At 35.9% G+C, this 18,048-nt stretch overlaps 1 protein-coding gene across 1 annotated transcript; it reads right to left on the bottom strand.

The window, feature by feature from the left end:
- Nucleotides 1-5,921: 5,921 nt before the first annotated feature.
- LOC110450209 (caspase-3-like) lies at nt 5,922-15,346 on the bottom strand. The gene is made up of 6 exons (XM_021497533.1): nt 14,901-15,346; nt 11,523-11,610; nt 10,602-10,825; nt 8,155-8,348; nt 6,637-6,769; nt 5,922-6,410 (listed from the first exon to the last, which is right to left on the bottom strand). The coding sequence occupies exons 1-6, from the start codon at nt 14,905-14,907 to the stop codon at nt 6,208-6,210; spliced, it is 849 nt and encodes a 282-aa protein (XP_021353208.1). The 5' UTR covers nt 14,908-15,346; the 3' UTR covers nt 5,922-6,207.
- Between the last annotated feature and the right edge of the window lie 2,702 nt (nt 15,347-18,048).

The raw sequence follows: 18,048 nt of genomic DNA on the forward strand, positions 1-18,048 counted from the left end.
GCCCATCATGACAGTCATCCTGAATCGTGAAAATTGTAATTATGTCGTTTAATATAAACTGTTCTTCAATTGTATCTTTTTCACTTGATATGTAAGTCGGCCAAACATAACAAGGGTTATAACGGTACCACATTAAAACTCGAAATGCTCCTCAAAGATATAATGTTTTAAGTAAATCAGAGGAATCCTTGTTCAAACCTAGAGAGCTTTAATTTTGTTTGTGGAAACCTTACTGTCGTGCAAGTTGTCTCTCCGTACAAAAAGGAAACTATTACATGACTTTAAATATACGAGTATACGAGAAACGTTTATATAAGAGTATACCAGAAACGTTTATATACGAGTATACCAGAAACGTTTATATACGAGTATACCAGAAACGTTTATATACGAGTATACCAGAAACATTTATATACGAATATACCAGAAACGTTTATATACGAGTATACGAGAAACGTTTATATACGAGTATACCAGAAACGTTTATATACGAGTATACCAGAAACGTTTATATACGAGTATACCAGAAACGTTTATATACGAGTATACCAGAAACGTTTATATACGAGTATACCAGAAACGTTTATATACGAGTATACCAGAAACGTTTATATACGAGTATACCAGAAACGTTTATATACGAGTATACCAGAAACGTTTATATACGAGTATACCAGAAACGTTTATATACGAGTATACCAGAAACGTTTATATACGAGTATACCAGAAACGTTTATATACGAGTATACCAGAAACGTTTATATACGAGTATACCAGAAACGTTTATATACGAGTATACCAGAAACGTTTATATACGAGTATACCAGAAACGTTTATATACGAGTATACCAGAAACGTTTATATACGAGTATACCAGAAACGTTTATATACGAGTATACCAGAAACGTTTATATACGAGTATACCAGGAACGTTTATATACGAGTATACCAGAAACGTTTATATACGAGTATACCAGAAACGTTTATATACGAGTATACCAGAAACGTTTATATACGAGTATACCAGAAACATTTATATACGAGTATACCAGAAACGTTTATATACGAGTATACCAGAAACGTTTATATACGAGTATACCAGGAACGTTTCATAACAGATACACTTACTTTCTATCGCCTGCTGCATCTCAATCTTACAGATGTCAAAAGTGACATGGACAATTTACAGATTGTTCATACTTACAATAATGTTAGGTAAATCAACATTTAATGTACAGAATGTTTTAACTATACTACAATAAATGCTACTGATAAGCAAAGACCATCACTTTCATTTGAGATAAGTTTCTTTGTATAAATCAATTATACAAAATGTATTTCATATTAATGCGTGTAGTTCTAAAATATCAAAGCTTATTAGGAAATATTTTCTGTATCAATCTATCAGATTATGTGTGTTTCCACCAGCTGCTGACTGACCCTGACATCACTCGGGAGATAAACAGAGAAAGGAAGTGTACGCTGTAGGGGTTTAGTGGTTGTAATTCCTGATGTCCTATCAATGATATGTTGGGTGGTTTTTTTTGCACTTGTCTGCTTAAAACTCTTTTATCCTGTAAAGAAATGAATATTAAGAAATGAATAACAAAATTCCAATTTCCACAAGATCTTTATTGATTAGAACTGGTAATCACTTATTATGAGAAATATGATTTTAAGTTACTTTATGTGACTTCTCCGTTCATGTTGCCTATTCATGAAACACTCTGTAATCAATAGCATTTGTGAGAATTGTACAAAGCCTTTTACCACGGTATTAATCACATGTCTTCATTAGGTGTCTCCAGTCATTAATATGTAAAATAGTTAAAACGAGTACATAAAACTCGTTATAGGTAATATAAGGGTTAAATCTTACCAAAAACAGTGTAAAAAGTTAATGATGCATCAAATACCTTAAGCAATGTCTATTCAAATCCAAATTTCCCAGATATGTACACTAACGACCTGTCCTCAAGGTAGTAGTTAAATAAACTGAAACACAGACCAATGTCTAGTTAATTTTCCAAAATAACTCCCTTTACGTTTCCCATTCTTGATACATTTTACTCAGCGGTATTTGGGCGTGCTCAGAGTTCCTTGTATCGGGATAGCCGGTTTGAATGCTGGTATGTCGTTGTATATTAGAAGCTAACGCTGCCTATGGAGACACGCGTTTGCAGTGTCATGCAGAACGACATTCGACATTGCGTTTGGAGGACACGGACCACTAGGCTAATATTCGTGTTTTATCGGACAGATTATATATATATATATGTTATAATTCAAAAAGTTTATAAATACCATTCACCTGCTTAACAATAATTACATACAATGCACAAGCACAGGTTCTGTTTTCTCCAAGTACTTCGGCGTTCCTCAACCTACTGGGATAGCATTGCTTAAGGTTCAACAAGCCCCCTAAAACAGGTAAAAGTCACCCTAAATTTCAACCTCATGGCAAGTCATATTCAAATACATACCTTTATCACAAATCGGAATATATATATGTAATTTAAATATATTGAACATGTACATGAGCTATTAAAAAGGTATATAACCAGGTCAACGAAGTCAAAAATACGGCATTAAGGCTGATGGAATGATAAACGTTGCTCACCAGATTTATAACATGTCAATCTCTAAAGCGACCCAACTGAATGTTACGAAATGACATGTTATTTGAAGATCGTTTATATATCTAGGTCATGCGGGGCTTTATTTGTCTTTAACTATGTGTGGAGAGGCATACCGGCCTCACAAGAAGGTGATTGTTGCTATGGGAATGTACAAAAATCATAGTAAAACGTCCGCGTAACATATTTTACCGGTATATATGTGTAAAACTATAGACTTTTGACCATAAATACAACTTAAACTTCATTTAAAATGTCCTTTCTTAACATACAATGTTGTAATNATAAAATCAGCATCCTAACAATATTATAAAGTGAACGGTGAGCCATTACAAAACTTTTACGCAAACTTTAACCTGCAGATGTTGGACAAGATAGTTAAGTCCAAAACATGTCAAAAATTCCCCTAAAAAATATATTATTTTCCATTTTCAATCCACAGCATTAATGCTAGACCCCTAAAGAACCTCTATGCTAAGAATCAGCATCCTAACATCATTATTTAGCGAATGGTAAGCCATTACAAAACTTTAACCCAAACTTTAACCTGAATATTTTGGCCAGAATAGTCAAGTCCAAAACATGTCAAAAATTCTCCAAAAAATAAAATTATTTTCTATTTTTAATCCACAGCATTAATGCTAGACCCCTAAAGAACCTCTATGCTAAGAATCAGCATCCTAACATCTTTATTTAGTGAATGGTAAGCCATTACAAAACTTTAACCCAAACTTTAACCTGAATATTTTGGCCAGGATAGGCAAGTCCAATACATGACACAAATTCGCCAAAAAATGAAATTATTTTCCATTTTCAATCCAAAGAATTAATGCAAGACCCCTAAAGAACCTCTATGCTAAGAATCAGCATCCTAACATCTTTATTTAGTGAATGGTAAGCCATTACAAAACTTTAACCCAAACTTTAACCTGCAGATTTTGGCGACGGACGGACGGACGCAGACAAAACCTATAGTCCCCCCGGTTTCACCGGTAGGGGACTAAAAAGCACAATAAACCAATAGGTAGGTATATGTACAACGTATGTTTTGTAAATAGCATGTTTATACTGGTCTGATAATATTGGACGGAGGCACACCCTCACACGTCGTACAAACAGTGTCAGCTTACATATTCACTGCAAAATTGTGGGGAAATATAAGTTGAAAGGTAATTTTGTTGCCTGGTTTGACAAGTAAAGGAATGGGAGGTTCGAGTAAAGTTAATATGAAAGTCTTCTTTGTACAAACATATAAAGATTGTTCTTCATCAATTCATCAAAATTATATTGGCTGCGTATACAGATGCCGAATAGGACGAGCGTGCCACTTTACAAATTCTACTGATCAGTACTTTACCTTCGAAAAACTGGATGATATCTTGACACTTGTCTGTAAGAACATGAGAGGGTGTGTAGAAAATGGATAACAACAAAGAACTACATGAAAACGCCAGAAATACATCCGAAATCCAGTTCTCAACTATCAGTATCGAATAATACCAACAATATAAGGCAAATCATCGTATAAACAAGAAAACAAATATCTAAATAATATACTTCTTATACAAAATTTCTATATTGACAAACAACATTTGAGAATAAGTCGATCAATTTTTGTTGATTAAGAAAAAAAACTCCTGCTACAAAGCAGAAGATATGAAATACCATTAAATAACAACACCTATGTAAGGCATGGAAAGAGTGATTTTTACTAGCATATTGATATTTGATGTAAGTATAGTTTGAGTTACTACTCTTGACAAAACCAACTGTTCCGCGATAATCTGCTGGTCCAGGTGCCTATTTAGGATAGGATTTTCTCATTCTGTTATTCCAAGATATTTTTTACTGTAATTAAACATTTCAAAAAAGGAAATTGCTCAATATAAAATCAGCATTATCACACATACACAAGCATTTATAATTGTAATGAGTGAAAGTGATAGTTTCAGAAATAATTTCTACTGGGATGATTATAACAGTTTTTCTGTTAATGTGAAAAACAGGAAATAGATAACTTGGTACCGTTATCAGTATAACAGTTACACATACCAAGTATGATACAAATATATACATTGGGTGGTTAACAGTTACACATACCAAGTATAATACAAATATATACTTTGTTTGTATAACAGGTACACATACCAAGTATCATACAAATATATATATTGTTTGTATAACAGTTATACATACCAAGTATGATACAAATATATACATTCTTTGTTTAACAGTTACACATACCAAGCATGATACAAATATATACATTGGGTGGTTAACAGTTACACATACCAAGCATGATACAAATATATACATGGTTTGTATAACAGTCACACATACCAAGTATCATACAAATATATATATTGTTTGTATAACATTTACACATACCAAGTCTGATACAAATATATACGTTGTTTGTATAACAGGTACACATACCAAGTATAATACAAATATATACATTGTTCGTATAACAGTTACACATACCAAGCATGATACAAATATATACATGGTTTGTATAACAGTTACCAATCCCAAGTATGATACAATTATATACATTGTTTGTTTAACAGTTACACATACCAAGTATAATACAAATATATACATTCTTTGTTTAACAGTTACACATACCAAGTCTGATACAAATATATACGTTGTTTGTATAACAGGTACACATACCAAGTATCATACAAATATATATATTGTTTGTATAACATTTACACATACCAAGTCTGATACAAATATATACATTCTTTGTTTAACAGTTACACATACCAAGCATGATACAAATATATACGTTGTTTGTATAACAGTCACACATACCAAGTATAATACAAATATATACATTGGGTGGTTAACAGTTACACATACCAAGTCTGATACAAATATATACATTGTTCGTATAACAGTTACACATACCAGGTATGATACAAATATATACATTCTTTGTTTAACAGTTACACATACCAAGTCTGATACAAATATATATATGGTTTGTATAACAGTCACACATACCAAGTATCATACAAATATATATATTGTTTGTATAACATTTACACATACCAAGTCTGATACAAATATATATATGGTTTGTATAACAGTCACACATACCAAGTATAATACAAATATATACTTTGTTTGTATAACAGGTACACATACCAAGTATAATACAAATATATACATTGTTTGTATAACAGTTACACATACCAAGTATAATACAAATATATACATTGTTTGTATAACAGTGACACATATCAAAAATAATACAAACATATGAAAAACAAATATATTTCAAATGTGAAAAGAAGTAGCCAATTTTTGAAAATGTACGATAAAATTCCTTAACTTTAAAAACAAATATGCCACATACACTCTCACTAACAATCAGGATACCTACGCAACTAAAGTTGATAAATGTGATCTTAGTACAATCATGTATTTCAAAACAATATAACACGAAAAGAAAATTTCATTTTATGGTACCATTCCAAGTTTATGATTCAGTTTGTTCTTTGTACTTTTGACATTCCATGTCCATACTAACAAGGCTATCAGTACAAGGTGGGATTGATGTTTACAAATAGATAAGTTTGGTTAAAGTTGAGGTGACTGTGGGGATACACTCAGAACGCTTCAGTTCTGTGCCTTTATATTTGTTTGCCATTTCTCTGTTGACAATAGTAAGCAAACTGAGAAAATCCCTCCTCTTACTGTTTCCACGTTCCTTTTGCATCACATCTGAGAGTGACTTGATCAACCAAGACCCGTTCTCATCATCTGCATAGAAAAACATGTTATAATTTACACATAAATATGATGTTCAAGTTATTCATACAAATGTCTACATTTGCGATTGTGAAAAAATACATACCGGGTAATATAGTTCAGAAGGCGAACGTGGAAGTACAAGGTAAACCGTTTGATTGAAATACAATTGACCTTGAAGCTTTAAGTGACGGTTGTCTGTATTGGGATATTGTACTTCATATGATGATATACTCACAGCCTTGTTTTAGTAACCCTGACATGTGGCATACGTATACCAGGACATCAGATTCTGTCGGAAGTTTGAAAATCTTTGGTTCATCCATGTCCCCATCAGTACGTAATCGACTGCCAGGCTCTTTGTCCCATGACTGAAAAAAGTGATTCGTTTAGTTATTAGAACATTTAAAGAAACATTGCAGTTTATTTAAATTGTCCTTGCGACAGCTAAGGTCATAAGGAAACACTGTCAACAAAATTGATCGATCTATAATGTGATAAACTCCACATGGCTAGTACGACAACCCACCATTCAGGCCTCCCCTTTATGAAGACAGTGTCATCCCACTAAAATGTCATCTTCTTGATAGCATGACCACCCATACTGTCACATCATTCTGACAACGGGCTAACAAGAGGTGATTTAACAAGACCTCTGAAACAAAATAGTAGTTAAAAAAGAGAACATTGGAAGCAGGGGTCACAAATTTTGACCTCTACTGTGTCTGAAGAAGCGGACAGAGAAGAAAACTCCAATTCTGCAGACATCACATTTAAGTTCCTTCTAACGATCACACACTGGTAGAGCAGTGGAATTCTAACGTCCTGGACCAGCAACAGAGCACTGACATAGGAGTGTTTAGCCAGTCACTGAGCCAAAATATCTACAAATTGAAATACCGTAAAATTAGATACCATGTTTTGCCAATAAAGCAATATCTGACGATTGAAATGTTAGGCCTTCATCAGCTAAAGTGATATTTTCCCTGTAAAACATTTGCTCTTTCCCATTAAAATCCATATATATTCAGTAAATATTTACCCTTCAACCGTGGAAAAAACTCCATATTTGTCAAGTGAAATATTTGTCCTTCTTTAGTACAAAATATACCCAAAGGAATTTAGTGCACACCCTATAGAGGTCATAGTAGGCTCTTTCCTTTGCATTTCACTAAGCATTAGTGCACGTACCAATAGGATTCTTGCAATCTAGGAACAATTGGGACCAAGCATAGCAATTTTCATCGTGATCCCTCCAATACAGAAGTAATGAACTAAACGGTATACTATATCAATATATGGATACAAAATATGAGTTGGTGGTCATATGTCCTTTTCAAGAACAGGGGACTAGGAGGTATATCATGTTTCTTCACAATTTCTGACAAATAGCAGTAACAAGCATGAAATGTAAATAAATAGCAAAAGTCTCTCTTATGTCTAAGTCTTTTTTTCTTAGCCCTTCATCAGGGCTTGAAAGTTCCTTGCCCATATGTCACATCCATATTTGAATACAGGAGGTTCACACAAAAACAGGAAGGTTTCTTCATTGCATGCATAACTAGCAGCAAAGGATTTCTGTATAAAATACCCACAGTATTATATCTTTTTGTCATATGCACAATGTAGTTTTCCAACAGCTGACTGCTTGAACTTCAAACTCTTGCAAGTATGCATTATGCTAGTCTTTTCACTTAAGGAAATCTTTAAAATTCTTTCAATGCACATAGTACATTAATATATGTAAATAGCTCACCATTACGATGAAAATTTTTGGTTTCATCACCAAAGGCTTACAGTTGTTCCCTTGGAAGGGTTCACAAAGTTTTTCAATAGGCAATTTTTTTGTGGCTGCAGCGTTGGGATTGAAACCTTTAATATATCCACTTCCACCAAGGGCCAGGACAACGCACACAAAGCAGTCGGTATCGCAAGCCATGTCTTTTGACTCTGTAAACATATAACATATCGCCAGTCATAAAGTGTGCCATTCATCAAACTGTGTCAAAACAAGAGGCCCTGAGGCCTTCACACCTCATCTGGAATTGTATTTTCGATTTCAAACATGTTGTATACCAAAACTGTTTACAAGAAATATAAGCTGTAACAATGACTCAATCCCTTTTGGTGGGCAAGACACCAATGACATGAGTATTCTTAAAGGCCAGAAAGTTGATATGGTTATGGGGTGGAGATATGTTTCCATGTGATGACGTGCGAAGTAGGTCACTTTTGAGCAGGCCAGACCCAAAGACCAAAGTAGCAAAAGTGTATCTACCTCTCCTTCCAGGGTGGGGATTTCAACTGTTTCTATGTCGTGGCCATTGATGAATGTAAATACCCAGGGGCGAGGCTTAAGCCCAATGCCAATCCTGGTAGCATGAGTGTATTGTCTCTATACATGCTTAGCAATTGTATATTTGGTTATACGGTGGGGATGTCAACAGTTTCCATGATATGAGTCAGGTTGAAAGTACCAAGGGGTCACATTAGATCCCACAGCCAATCCTAATGGAATTAGTGTATTTGTTTCTCAATGTTTAGCAACTCTAAACATGGTTATATGGTTGGGATAACAATTGTTTCTCATCTTATAATCCAGGGAACAAGTCCCCAAGGGTGGTATTTTACTCCAAAATATCTTGGTAGCATGAGTATATTTATCACTTCATGCCTCGCAACTGTATATGTGGTTTAAGGGTGAGGATCTCAAACATCAATTATATACATTGTTATAGGCTGGGGATCTCAATGCAACAGTTTCCATGTTATGCCTTACAGAGTAAGTTCCCCTGTTAAGGTATTGACTTCTATGGCAATCATAGTAGCATGAATGTCTTGTCACTCCATACCTAACAATTGTATATATATTGTTTTAGGGTGGGGATCTCTATTGTTACCTCGTTATGGCCCAGGGACTTAGTCTCCAGGGATGGGGCTGGACCCCCTAACCAATTATGGTGGTATTAATATCTTCCTTTGATACATAGAGTAATAGGATGGGGATCTCAACCATTTCCAAAGTATAACTTAATTTCCCTATCAGACCAAACCCTTCTGCCGCCCGCACGACCACGTCCCCTGTTTATACAACAATGAATCCCATTTGCTTAACGAATGTCTACATCATATTTGGTTCAAATCTCTCCATTCATACTGAAAGAGAAGGAAATTAAATGTTTACCTATATTTCCTTTTTTGACACTGCCCCTTTTTCCAATGGGGAGCCACACCCTCTGTTTATACAAAAGTGAGTTCCATTGCCCAAGGATGATCTATACGAAATCTGGTTATAACTCTACATTGGTAGGTAGGAGAAGACTGCAAGATTAAGCTTTACCTCCATTTGTTCTATTAGACCCTGCCCCTGTACCCCTATAGGACAAACCCTCTGTTTATAGTAAATTGAGTTTCCTTCTCCTAAAGATTTTTTTAACTTAATTTGGTTAAATTCCATTCTTTTTTTTTTTTTAAATGAGAAGGATTTTAAAGATTTACCTCAATTTCCCCTATTGGGCCCTGCCGTTTATAAATGACCGCATCGGATGCCATCCCCTTTGTCAAAGGATGATCTAGACCAAATTTGGTTTAAATCCGTTCATTGTTCTGGAACGGGAAGGCTTTTACAGATTAACCTTTACCTCTATTTCTGCTATTGGGCAATGCCTTTCTGCCCCCAGGAGAACCACATCTTCTATTTACATAACAAAATGAGTCCCCTTTACCCAAGGATGCTCTAGACCATTTGGCTGAAACCCCTCCTTCTGTACGGAGGGAAAAGGGTTTTAAAGATTTAAATGTATTTCCCTATTGGGCCCTAGCCATCTGTCTATACAACACAAGGTCCCCATTTCCCAAGGATGTTCCAGACCAAATTCAGTCAAAATCCAATGAGCTGTTCAGGACTAGTAGCATTTATTGGGGAAAGTAATGCATGGACAATGGACAGATGTCAGACACCATGCCATGGCATACGTTCACCGGTCCTTCAACCCAGGTGAGATAAAAATAGCAGTCATTGTACTGTATCCACAAACATGGGTCATCATTATTTAGATATTAATGCTGAAACAAAATACACTGCACATAAATATTGAAAGGAAGCCAATAACAAAATAGTTAATAGTTTAAGATGATTTGTTTAACACTTTTGACACAACTGATATTCTAACTTTCTAATAAATTTTGATCAATATACAATACCTTTTGTCAAATCGGTTTGCAAATCTTCTATTGTCAGTTGATTTACACGTCTGACAGTGAAGCCAAATTGTTTAAGATTGTTTTCCATTAAATCAGAATCCTTTTCTCCTGTAGATTGTGAAAGGTTGTTAACTATGAGAGCCTTGCGGGACAATTCCACATCACTCTTGAAGCGGTAGACTTTACTCTGCAAGTCTTGTTGACTTCTTACAGGTAATTTTGAGCTTTAATGGCAAACAGAAAAATATTTTATGCTGATAAAGCAAATCTAAAAATCAGTACAACAATACAGCAAACTTATCAAAGAGTATTTCAAATCTAAACAGTGTTGTGCAATAAACGAACATACAGTAAAGTTCAGCAAATCTATAGAACAATATATACCAAAAGATGTTTCAGAACATTATTACAAAATCATCACCTTTTTACCTATCCTACCATAAATTAAACAGTTATCATTTTAATAAGAGTAAGAGAAATGGACGGCCAGACAAGGTTTCAAACCTGGGAACCCCCTAATTCTAGACAGAAACTCTACCAATTGAACGATTAAGTATTTAGTCGATACCGATATCGTTCAATCCAGTCCATTTCCGCTACATTCCTCCTTCCATTTTCTAAGTTTTCACCATCGCACACAACACAATTTACAATCCAGGCAAAAGTGTTCAACCAGTGTATGAAACAAGAGTTGGTCAACGGCCCAATTTGGTAATAGGAGAAAGAAAGTGCATGGCCAGACCAGGATTAAAACCTTGGACGGTCCAAACTCTCGATGTACGCTCTACCAATTGAGCTATTTGGTTGCCAGCGAACGACTTAGTCCCTTAGCTACGCTATCTTTGGTTAACCTTGTGATGGCTAGCTGAGGACAGTTTTTAACACGTAACATTCACCCAAAATCTATGGTGCATGGATTACCTGGCATTTTTACTAGGATTAGCAATCAAATCTTGCTTTACTTCAGTAGCAATAGGCTCCTTCCTTCGTTGAGAGGCATCGGCTTGATCTAGAACAACACAGAAAGGTTCTTTAAGTTAAAATCCTCTACTTCAATAATCTAGTTTTAACCAACATTTTCCCATTCATTAAGAATTCAAGCAAAACCATTGGACTGCAATTCAGTTTGTCTAAACAGAGAAAGAGTGTCATAAATAAAATGGTCTGGTGTCCACGCAAGTCTAACAAAAATAGGTTAACTGAAGGAACCGTGTAAGAGTATAGGATTGGTCGTTAGTATGGACCCTCCATAACACTGCAAATATTAGACAGAACATCCAGTAAGGAGAACCCTAGATTTGTGAATTGTGATAATAAACAGAATAATGCATTTATGTAGGCCCTGGGTGATACATGTATTAATATTCCATTAGTGTGGGCCCTGTGTGATATTGATATTCCATTAGTGTGGGCCCTGTGTGATATTAACATTCAATTAGTATGGGCCCTGTGAGATAATAATATTCCATTAGTGTGGGCCCAGTGTGATATTAATATTCCATTAGTTTGAGCCTTGTGAGATAATAATATTCCATGAGTGTGGGCCCTGTGTGATATTAATATTCCATTTGTGTGGGCCCTGTGTGTTATTAATAATCCATTAGTGTGGGCCCTGTGAGATATTAATATTCCATTAGTGTGGGCCCTGTATGATATTAATATTCCATTAGTGTGGGCCCTGTATGATATTAATAATCCATGAGTGTGGGCCCTGTGTGATATTAATATTCCATTAGTGTGGGCCCTGAGTGGTATTAGTATTCCATTAGTGTGGGCCCTGAGTGGTATTAATATTCCATTAGTGTGGGCCCTGTGTGATATCAATAATCCATTAGTGTGGGCCCTGTGTGATATTAATAATCCATTAGTGTGGGCCCTGTGTGATATTAATAATCCATTTGTGTGGGCCCTGAATAATATTAATATTCCATAGAGTTTTTCTACTACATAATCTTTCACAACAATTATAGAAGTCTACAAATGTATAAGGAAACATCCACTTAAAATCATGAGTTTTAAATATTTTAAAGAATAAATAGAATACAAAAAAGTCAACACCATGAATTCTTTAATAAGCTTGTATCAATCATATCTTGATTAACCTCATTTCCATAAATAACACATTCTATAGTTGTTCCTAAAACAATATATACATAAATTATGTTTTCAGGGCCAATAGCTGAGACAATGAGTGGTGAAGTTGTGTGTCATATCATTCAGTATACAAAATGCCTTGGTCAATTTACATCTTAAATGTAAGCTATATAGTGTAAATGTCAGTGTGGGTAGGTGTGCTATATAGTGTAAATGTCAGTGTGGGTGTGTGCTATACAGTGTAAATGTCAGTGTGGGTTCTATACAGTGTAAATGTCAGTGTGGGTGTGTGCTATACAGTGTAAATGTCAGTGCGGGTGTGGGTGCTATACAGTGTAAATGTCAGTATGGGTGTGTGTGCTATACAGTGTAAATGTCAGTGTGGGTGTGTGTGCTATACAGTGTAAATGTCAGTGTGGGTTCTATACAGTGTAAATGTCAGTGTGGGTGTGTGCTATACAGTGTAAATGTCAGTGTGGGTGTGGGTGCTATACAGTGTAAATGTCAGTGTGGGTGTGTGCTATACAGTGTAAATGTCAGTGTGGGTGTGTACTTTACAGTGTAAATGTCAGTGTGGGGGGTGCTATACAGTGTAAATGTCAGTGTGGATGTGTGTATTACCTCATGTTTTTCACCCAGTATGACATCAGGATTAAGACAATGGACATGACATCACAGCACTGTGACATCACAATGTTCACAAAACAATACACTCTGGACACCAAGATGGCAACACCATAGAATTTAGGCTTGTGGGTTGAAAACAATCATCCCCTGCTCTACCCATTTTGTAACCACCCAGGTCAAAAATTTTAACATTTTAACTGAAACATATCTTATACAACTTCAGAAAAAAGAATTACCTTGCTTCAACGTATGCTAAAGATTTAGTATCCAATCATCATGAGAAAATATTTCTGACTTTCTGTGATTCCTTGAAAGAAATGGTTACCCAGTCCAAATAGAATTGAATCCAAATATCAAGTACTTATATAATGATTAGTAAGAATTGTACCTGCTGCCCCCGTGGCATGATCGTACGAGGTGACTAAATTTGGGATTTTATCTTTTCTCTTCTTTCTGAACAACTTTCTTTTTCCTAATGTCTTCCTTGACAATGCCTCACTTTTGGCCTTTAGTTGAGCATTCGCCACTGTGAGGAAGGCTTTGGGTTCTGTCCCCTGGCCGAGTCAAAACAGAGTCTGTAAAAATGGTAGTTTTTACTCGTGCTTAACGCTCAGCAATTTAGGAGTTGGACGCCTAGTTCGCTCGTTGTCAGTATATGTGACTGGGTGGGGCGTCCTGCTAGGTGTCTTCGGCAGTATGTTTCAGTGAGGTAGCACTATAAAGTCGGCATCAGTTCTGCGCTATCACAAGGAGACGAACATGAACATATCGCAGCCTCCCAAAACAACCACGCATACACTACACGCATGCATCTTGCACACAGGGGAGGCCGTCCTTAAATGGCCATAGCTGTTGATAGGACGTTAAACAATACTAAACCAAACCAAACCAAAGATCAACAAATAAAGTTTCACATATTGAAAAAAAATAAGTCCATTGACAAAGTTCAAAGTACACACCACAGAGGAGGATTAGAATTAAGGGATGAGATGGGGTGTTTATTGTAACGATACACCATAAATACACTATTTCTTTACTTTATCTGTGGTTTTGACATATTGAGATATTAATATTCATAATAATAAATAAATAATGAAATATCCATTTCAAATGCATTTACATTACATTTTACATTATTGCCGGGGGGGGGGGGGGGGGGGGGTCACCTTCACATACATTGTTATTCGTTTAAATCATTTCATATATTGAAATGACTCAAAAATTGATTAAATGACGAAGCTAGATGGCACCAAAGAAGGCTTTTAGCAACAACAACAACAACAATTGCTTTTCTTTGAGGAGTACACATCACTATCACATATGAAATATCGTGTTTTGTCTGAATCCCAAAAACAAACTTCCTTTGATGCTACTTAAACCACACTTGTAGGTCAACATGCCCGACATCCTGTTATTAACTTGTAAGAAGGAAGTAATATAATGTTAGTGAAATCCCGAGTTTCTATCGGGTCCCTTCAACAACCATTACATGATATATAGGTCCATGTATACAGAAAAAGGCTTTGTAAAAGTCGTGTATGTCTGAACATTAGAAATATTTCTTCTTTATACACTTACCCGTCATCCTAGCTACTTTCGTTTTGACAAAGCCCAAGTATCTAACAGGCACCAGTCGTGAAACAGCTCTTTGTTTACCGAAATATACTTTCCTCTCAAGTAATTTTAGTTGTACTTCTGTTGGTTGTCGCTTGGTATAACACTAATCGGTCGGAAAGTTCATATCCTGGGTTAATTACAAGCACTGCGACAGCAATACAAACATTGAGACTGCTTATGACAGACACGAGCCTAGTTATTAATAGCGCATTGTATATAAATATCTCTTCTGAGAAAGTACGTATATATATATAGAATAATCAAAGTACTGAAGGTTCTCCAGACACATGCTTTCTTAATCATAACATTTTAGGAAAAACGAACGCCATTTAAAGTTGCTGAAAATGATGTGAACGAATATTTACTCTTATCTAATGTCTGTGTTGGCAATAGTCTGAAATGTATTTTCCCTCCGAGAACCAACAAGTACTGCTTCAAGAAGCTTTGGGCTCTGCTTCTGCGCCATAAATAAAGAGTTAACTTCCGAATGAATAATTATATGACTGTTGCAATATCTCCTTAGTGCCTATTGGTAGAGGGTGAAACATATATTTCCTTCAGACCAGCAGCAGTGCACGTGTGTCACAAATGTCTTTAGGTCAACTAGGATGTTGCCATGGTTCATATGTCAGTATACACCTCCTCGTATGATTATGTTAATAGTAACAGCATAAAACTTAAATCAATTTCTATATCCTCCATCCGGGGACCGGTGGAGGACTAATTATCATTGTGTCATAAAACAACAATCTCAGTGCAAAAAAAATTGTAATACATGAATCACATCAAACTTCAGTTATCATTTTTTATGCAAAAAATAGGGTAGGCTTGTGAAAGTGATTTTGAGTTCATATTTTTCTGAAATTCAAAATTTCCTTTTCTTACGTTCGTAAATTAGGGGTATAGTATGGAATCATTCTACAATAAGTCAGTCAAGTGTATTGTGTGTTATCATGAAATGTGCTGAGTCAAAAGGTAATCACAGTCCCCAAAATTTTCCAAGTTTAGGGTCAGTTAAGCTTAACCATTGCTTGCTAATTTCACATCATGTGAAATGTACTAGACTTGCCAGGTAAATTTCCATGGACAGTTACATGCTGCGTTATTACTAATAGTATATTATATACAGATTTTCAAGCCTCTTGTGGTTTAATACTGCTCTGTAAGTTACAGAAGTATTTGATACACAAACAGTTATGCCAGTGGTCTTGGACGGTTAAGACCAGGGTGGGGGTGGGGGTTCTCCTCAGCAAATACATCTTAAAGAAATTTTGTATCGGAAAGTCCCTCCATCCTTCATAACTTCCTCATTTAGATATCTTTCTTCAAATAGGTGGCAATTTTCAACTTTAACATATTTGGATTTTAATATTGGTTGTAACCTAAAATAAAGTTCTGATTTCAGAACATACCAACACGAGGCTCGATACCCAAAAAGGGGGCCCCATTAGCTGTTGCAAAATGCACCAACCAATGAGGAAAGTGACTAGGTGGGGAGGATATGTGAGGGAGCTATGGCCTCAACTAGAAGGGAGGTCTCCATCAAGGAAATTATTTTGATGAGAGATCATGCATATGTGATAAAATGGCTTTGATGGACACTTCTGAATCCATATTGGGCCACAACTGCACAGCATGTATACGATGTCTGGCAATCATGCAGTCCATTTAATGATCAAGTGTTAAATCTTTATTGCAGATAATAATATTTTCAGTTTCAATCCAGTTGTTTTTTGATAATTGCAGCCTCTTAGGTTTTATTCACAACTTCCAAAGCTTCCTGTGCTGCCTGAAATACAAGAAATAATACATCATTTAATGTTTTGGTTGTTTTCATTGTTACAAAGTTTATTATTTTATATAATATTTAGCAGTCATTTTTATTAGTCATGCTTTTTCCATGTTCACAACAGTTTTTATTATATTTTCTTTAGAACTGACCAGGGGCGGATCCAGATTTTTTCGGACAGGTGTTACCATTCCAGTTTTTTTTGCTACGCCTATAATCTGAACCATATAGGGTTGCACAAAATTAAGTTAGATACCTGTCTTGGCTAGCCACCTTCTGTCTGTATCTGTATCTGTACGTTGTAGTACCCGGTTCCGGGTTTTTTTTACAACGGAAGAGAGAGAGCAGTTCAGTTTGATTTTTGGTGCGTTATTGCACTCTTAAAGGCCTCCAAATTAGGGGCACATACTACGTCATCTTCCAGGTGGTTCCATTCTATAACTGTACGTACGAAGAATGAGTTTTTGTATTGATCACAGTTGTACTTTGGTACTGTATAAGATTTTGTGTTATTTATAACAGATGCTTCCACCACATTATTCGATATATAGTCCGAGAAGTTTCTGGCCTTGATGTTCCATTTTGGTCTGTTTTTTGTTAGATGTTCAGCTGGAGGTATAGCTGGTATCAACCCCTCAACCACCTTGTACATAAATGTGAGCCTCTGTTGTGCTCGCCTGACCTGGAGTGTTGGTAGTTCGAGTTTCTCCAGCATCCTTGTGATACATCCATCTTCCCTGGATCTATAGTCATTTGAGATGAATCTGGCTACCAAGCGCTGTATTCGTTCCAGTTTGTCAGTTTCTTTTTTGGTATAAGGGTCCCAAATAATGGCGTCGTATTCAAGGATGGATCGCACTAGGGATATATGCTGTTTTCTTGCAAGACGATGGGCAGTGTTTTAGGTTTCTTTTGGGAAAGCCAAGGGTCGAACTAGCTCTCCTTGCTATTTTTAGTATGTGGGTGTTCCACTTGAGGTCATCTGAAATTGTTAGTCCAAGAAAGGGATTATTTTTCACTTGTTCCAAGATATGTCCATTTAGGGTGTAGAATCTGTGACTTTTTTCTTTGATGTTCATAACATAGCATTTTTTGGTGTTGAATTTCATTCCCCATCGGTTAGCCCATTTTTCCAGGTTGTTTAGGTCGTCCTGTAGTAGTTGGTGGTCACTGTACTGGTTGATTTGTCTGTATATCAAACAGTCATCGGCGAACAGACGTATGCTAGAGGTTACACTTTCTGGTAGGTCATTTATATGGCACAGGAATAATAGTGGCCCAAGCACTGTCCCTTGTGGTACCCCGGAGTCAACGGTTACT

This window comes from Mizuhopecten yessoensis, unplaced genomic scaffold (genome assembly GCF_002113885.1).
Source record: "Mizuhopecten yessoensis strain PY_sf001 unplaced genomic scaffold, ASM211388v2 scaffold5133, whole genome shotgun sequence".
In the NCBI taxonomy this organism is placed as follows: Eukaryota; Metazoa; Mollusca; class Bivalvia; order Pectinida; family Pectinidae; genus Mizuhopecten; species Mizuhopecten yessoensis.

What these genes read in the sequence shown, in the direction of transcription:
- LOC110450209 (XM_021497533.1), bottom strand. An exon ending in CAAAAATTTTCATCGTAATG is followed by an intron (nt 6,770 to 8,154) that starts GTGAGCTATTTA and finishes CACTTTTTTCAG; the next exon opens with TCATGGGACAAAGAGCCTGG. An exon ending in AGGGTTACTAAAACAAGGCT is followed by an intron (nt 6,411 to 6,636) that starts GTGAGTATATCA and finishes TTTTCTATGCAG; the next exon opens with ATGATGAGAACGGGTCTTGG.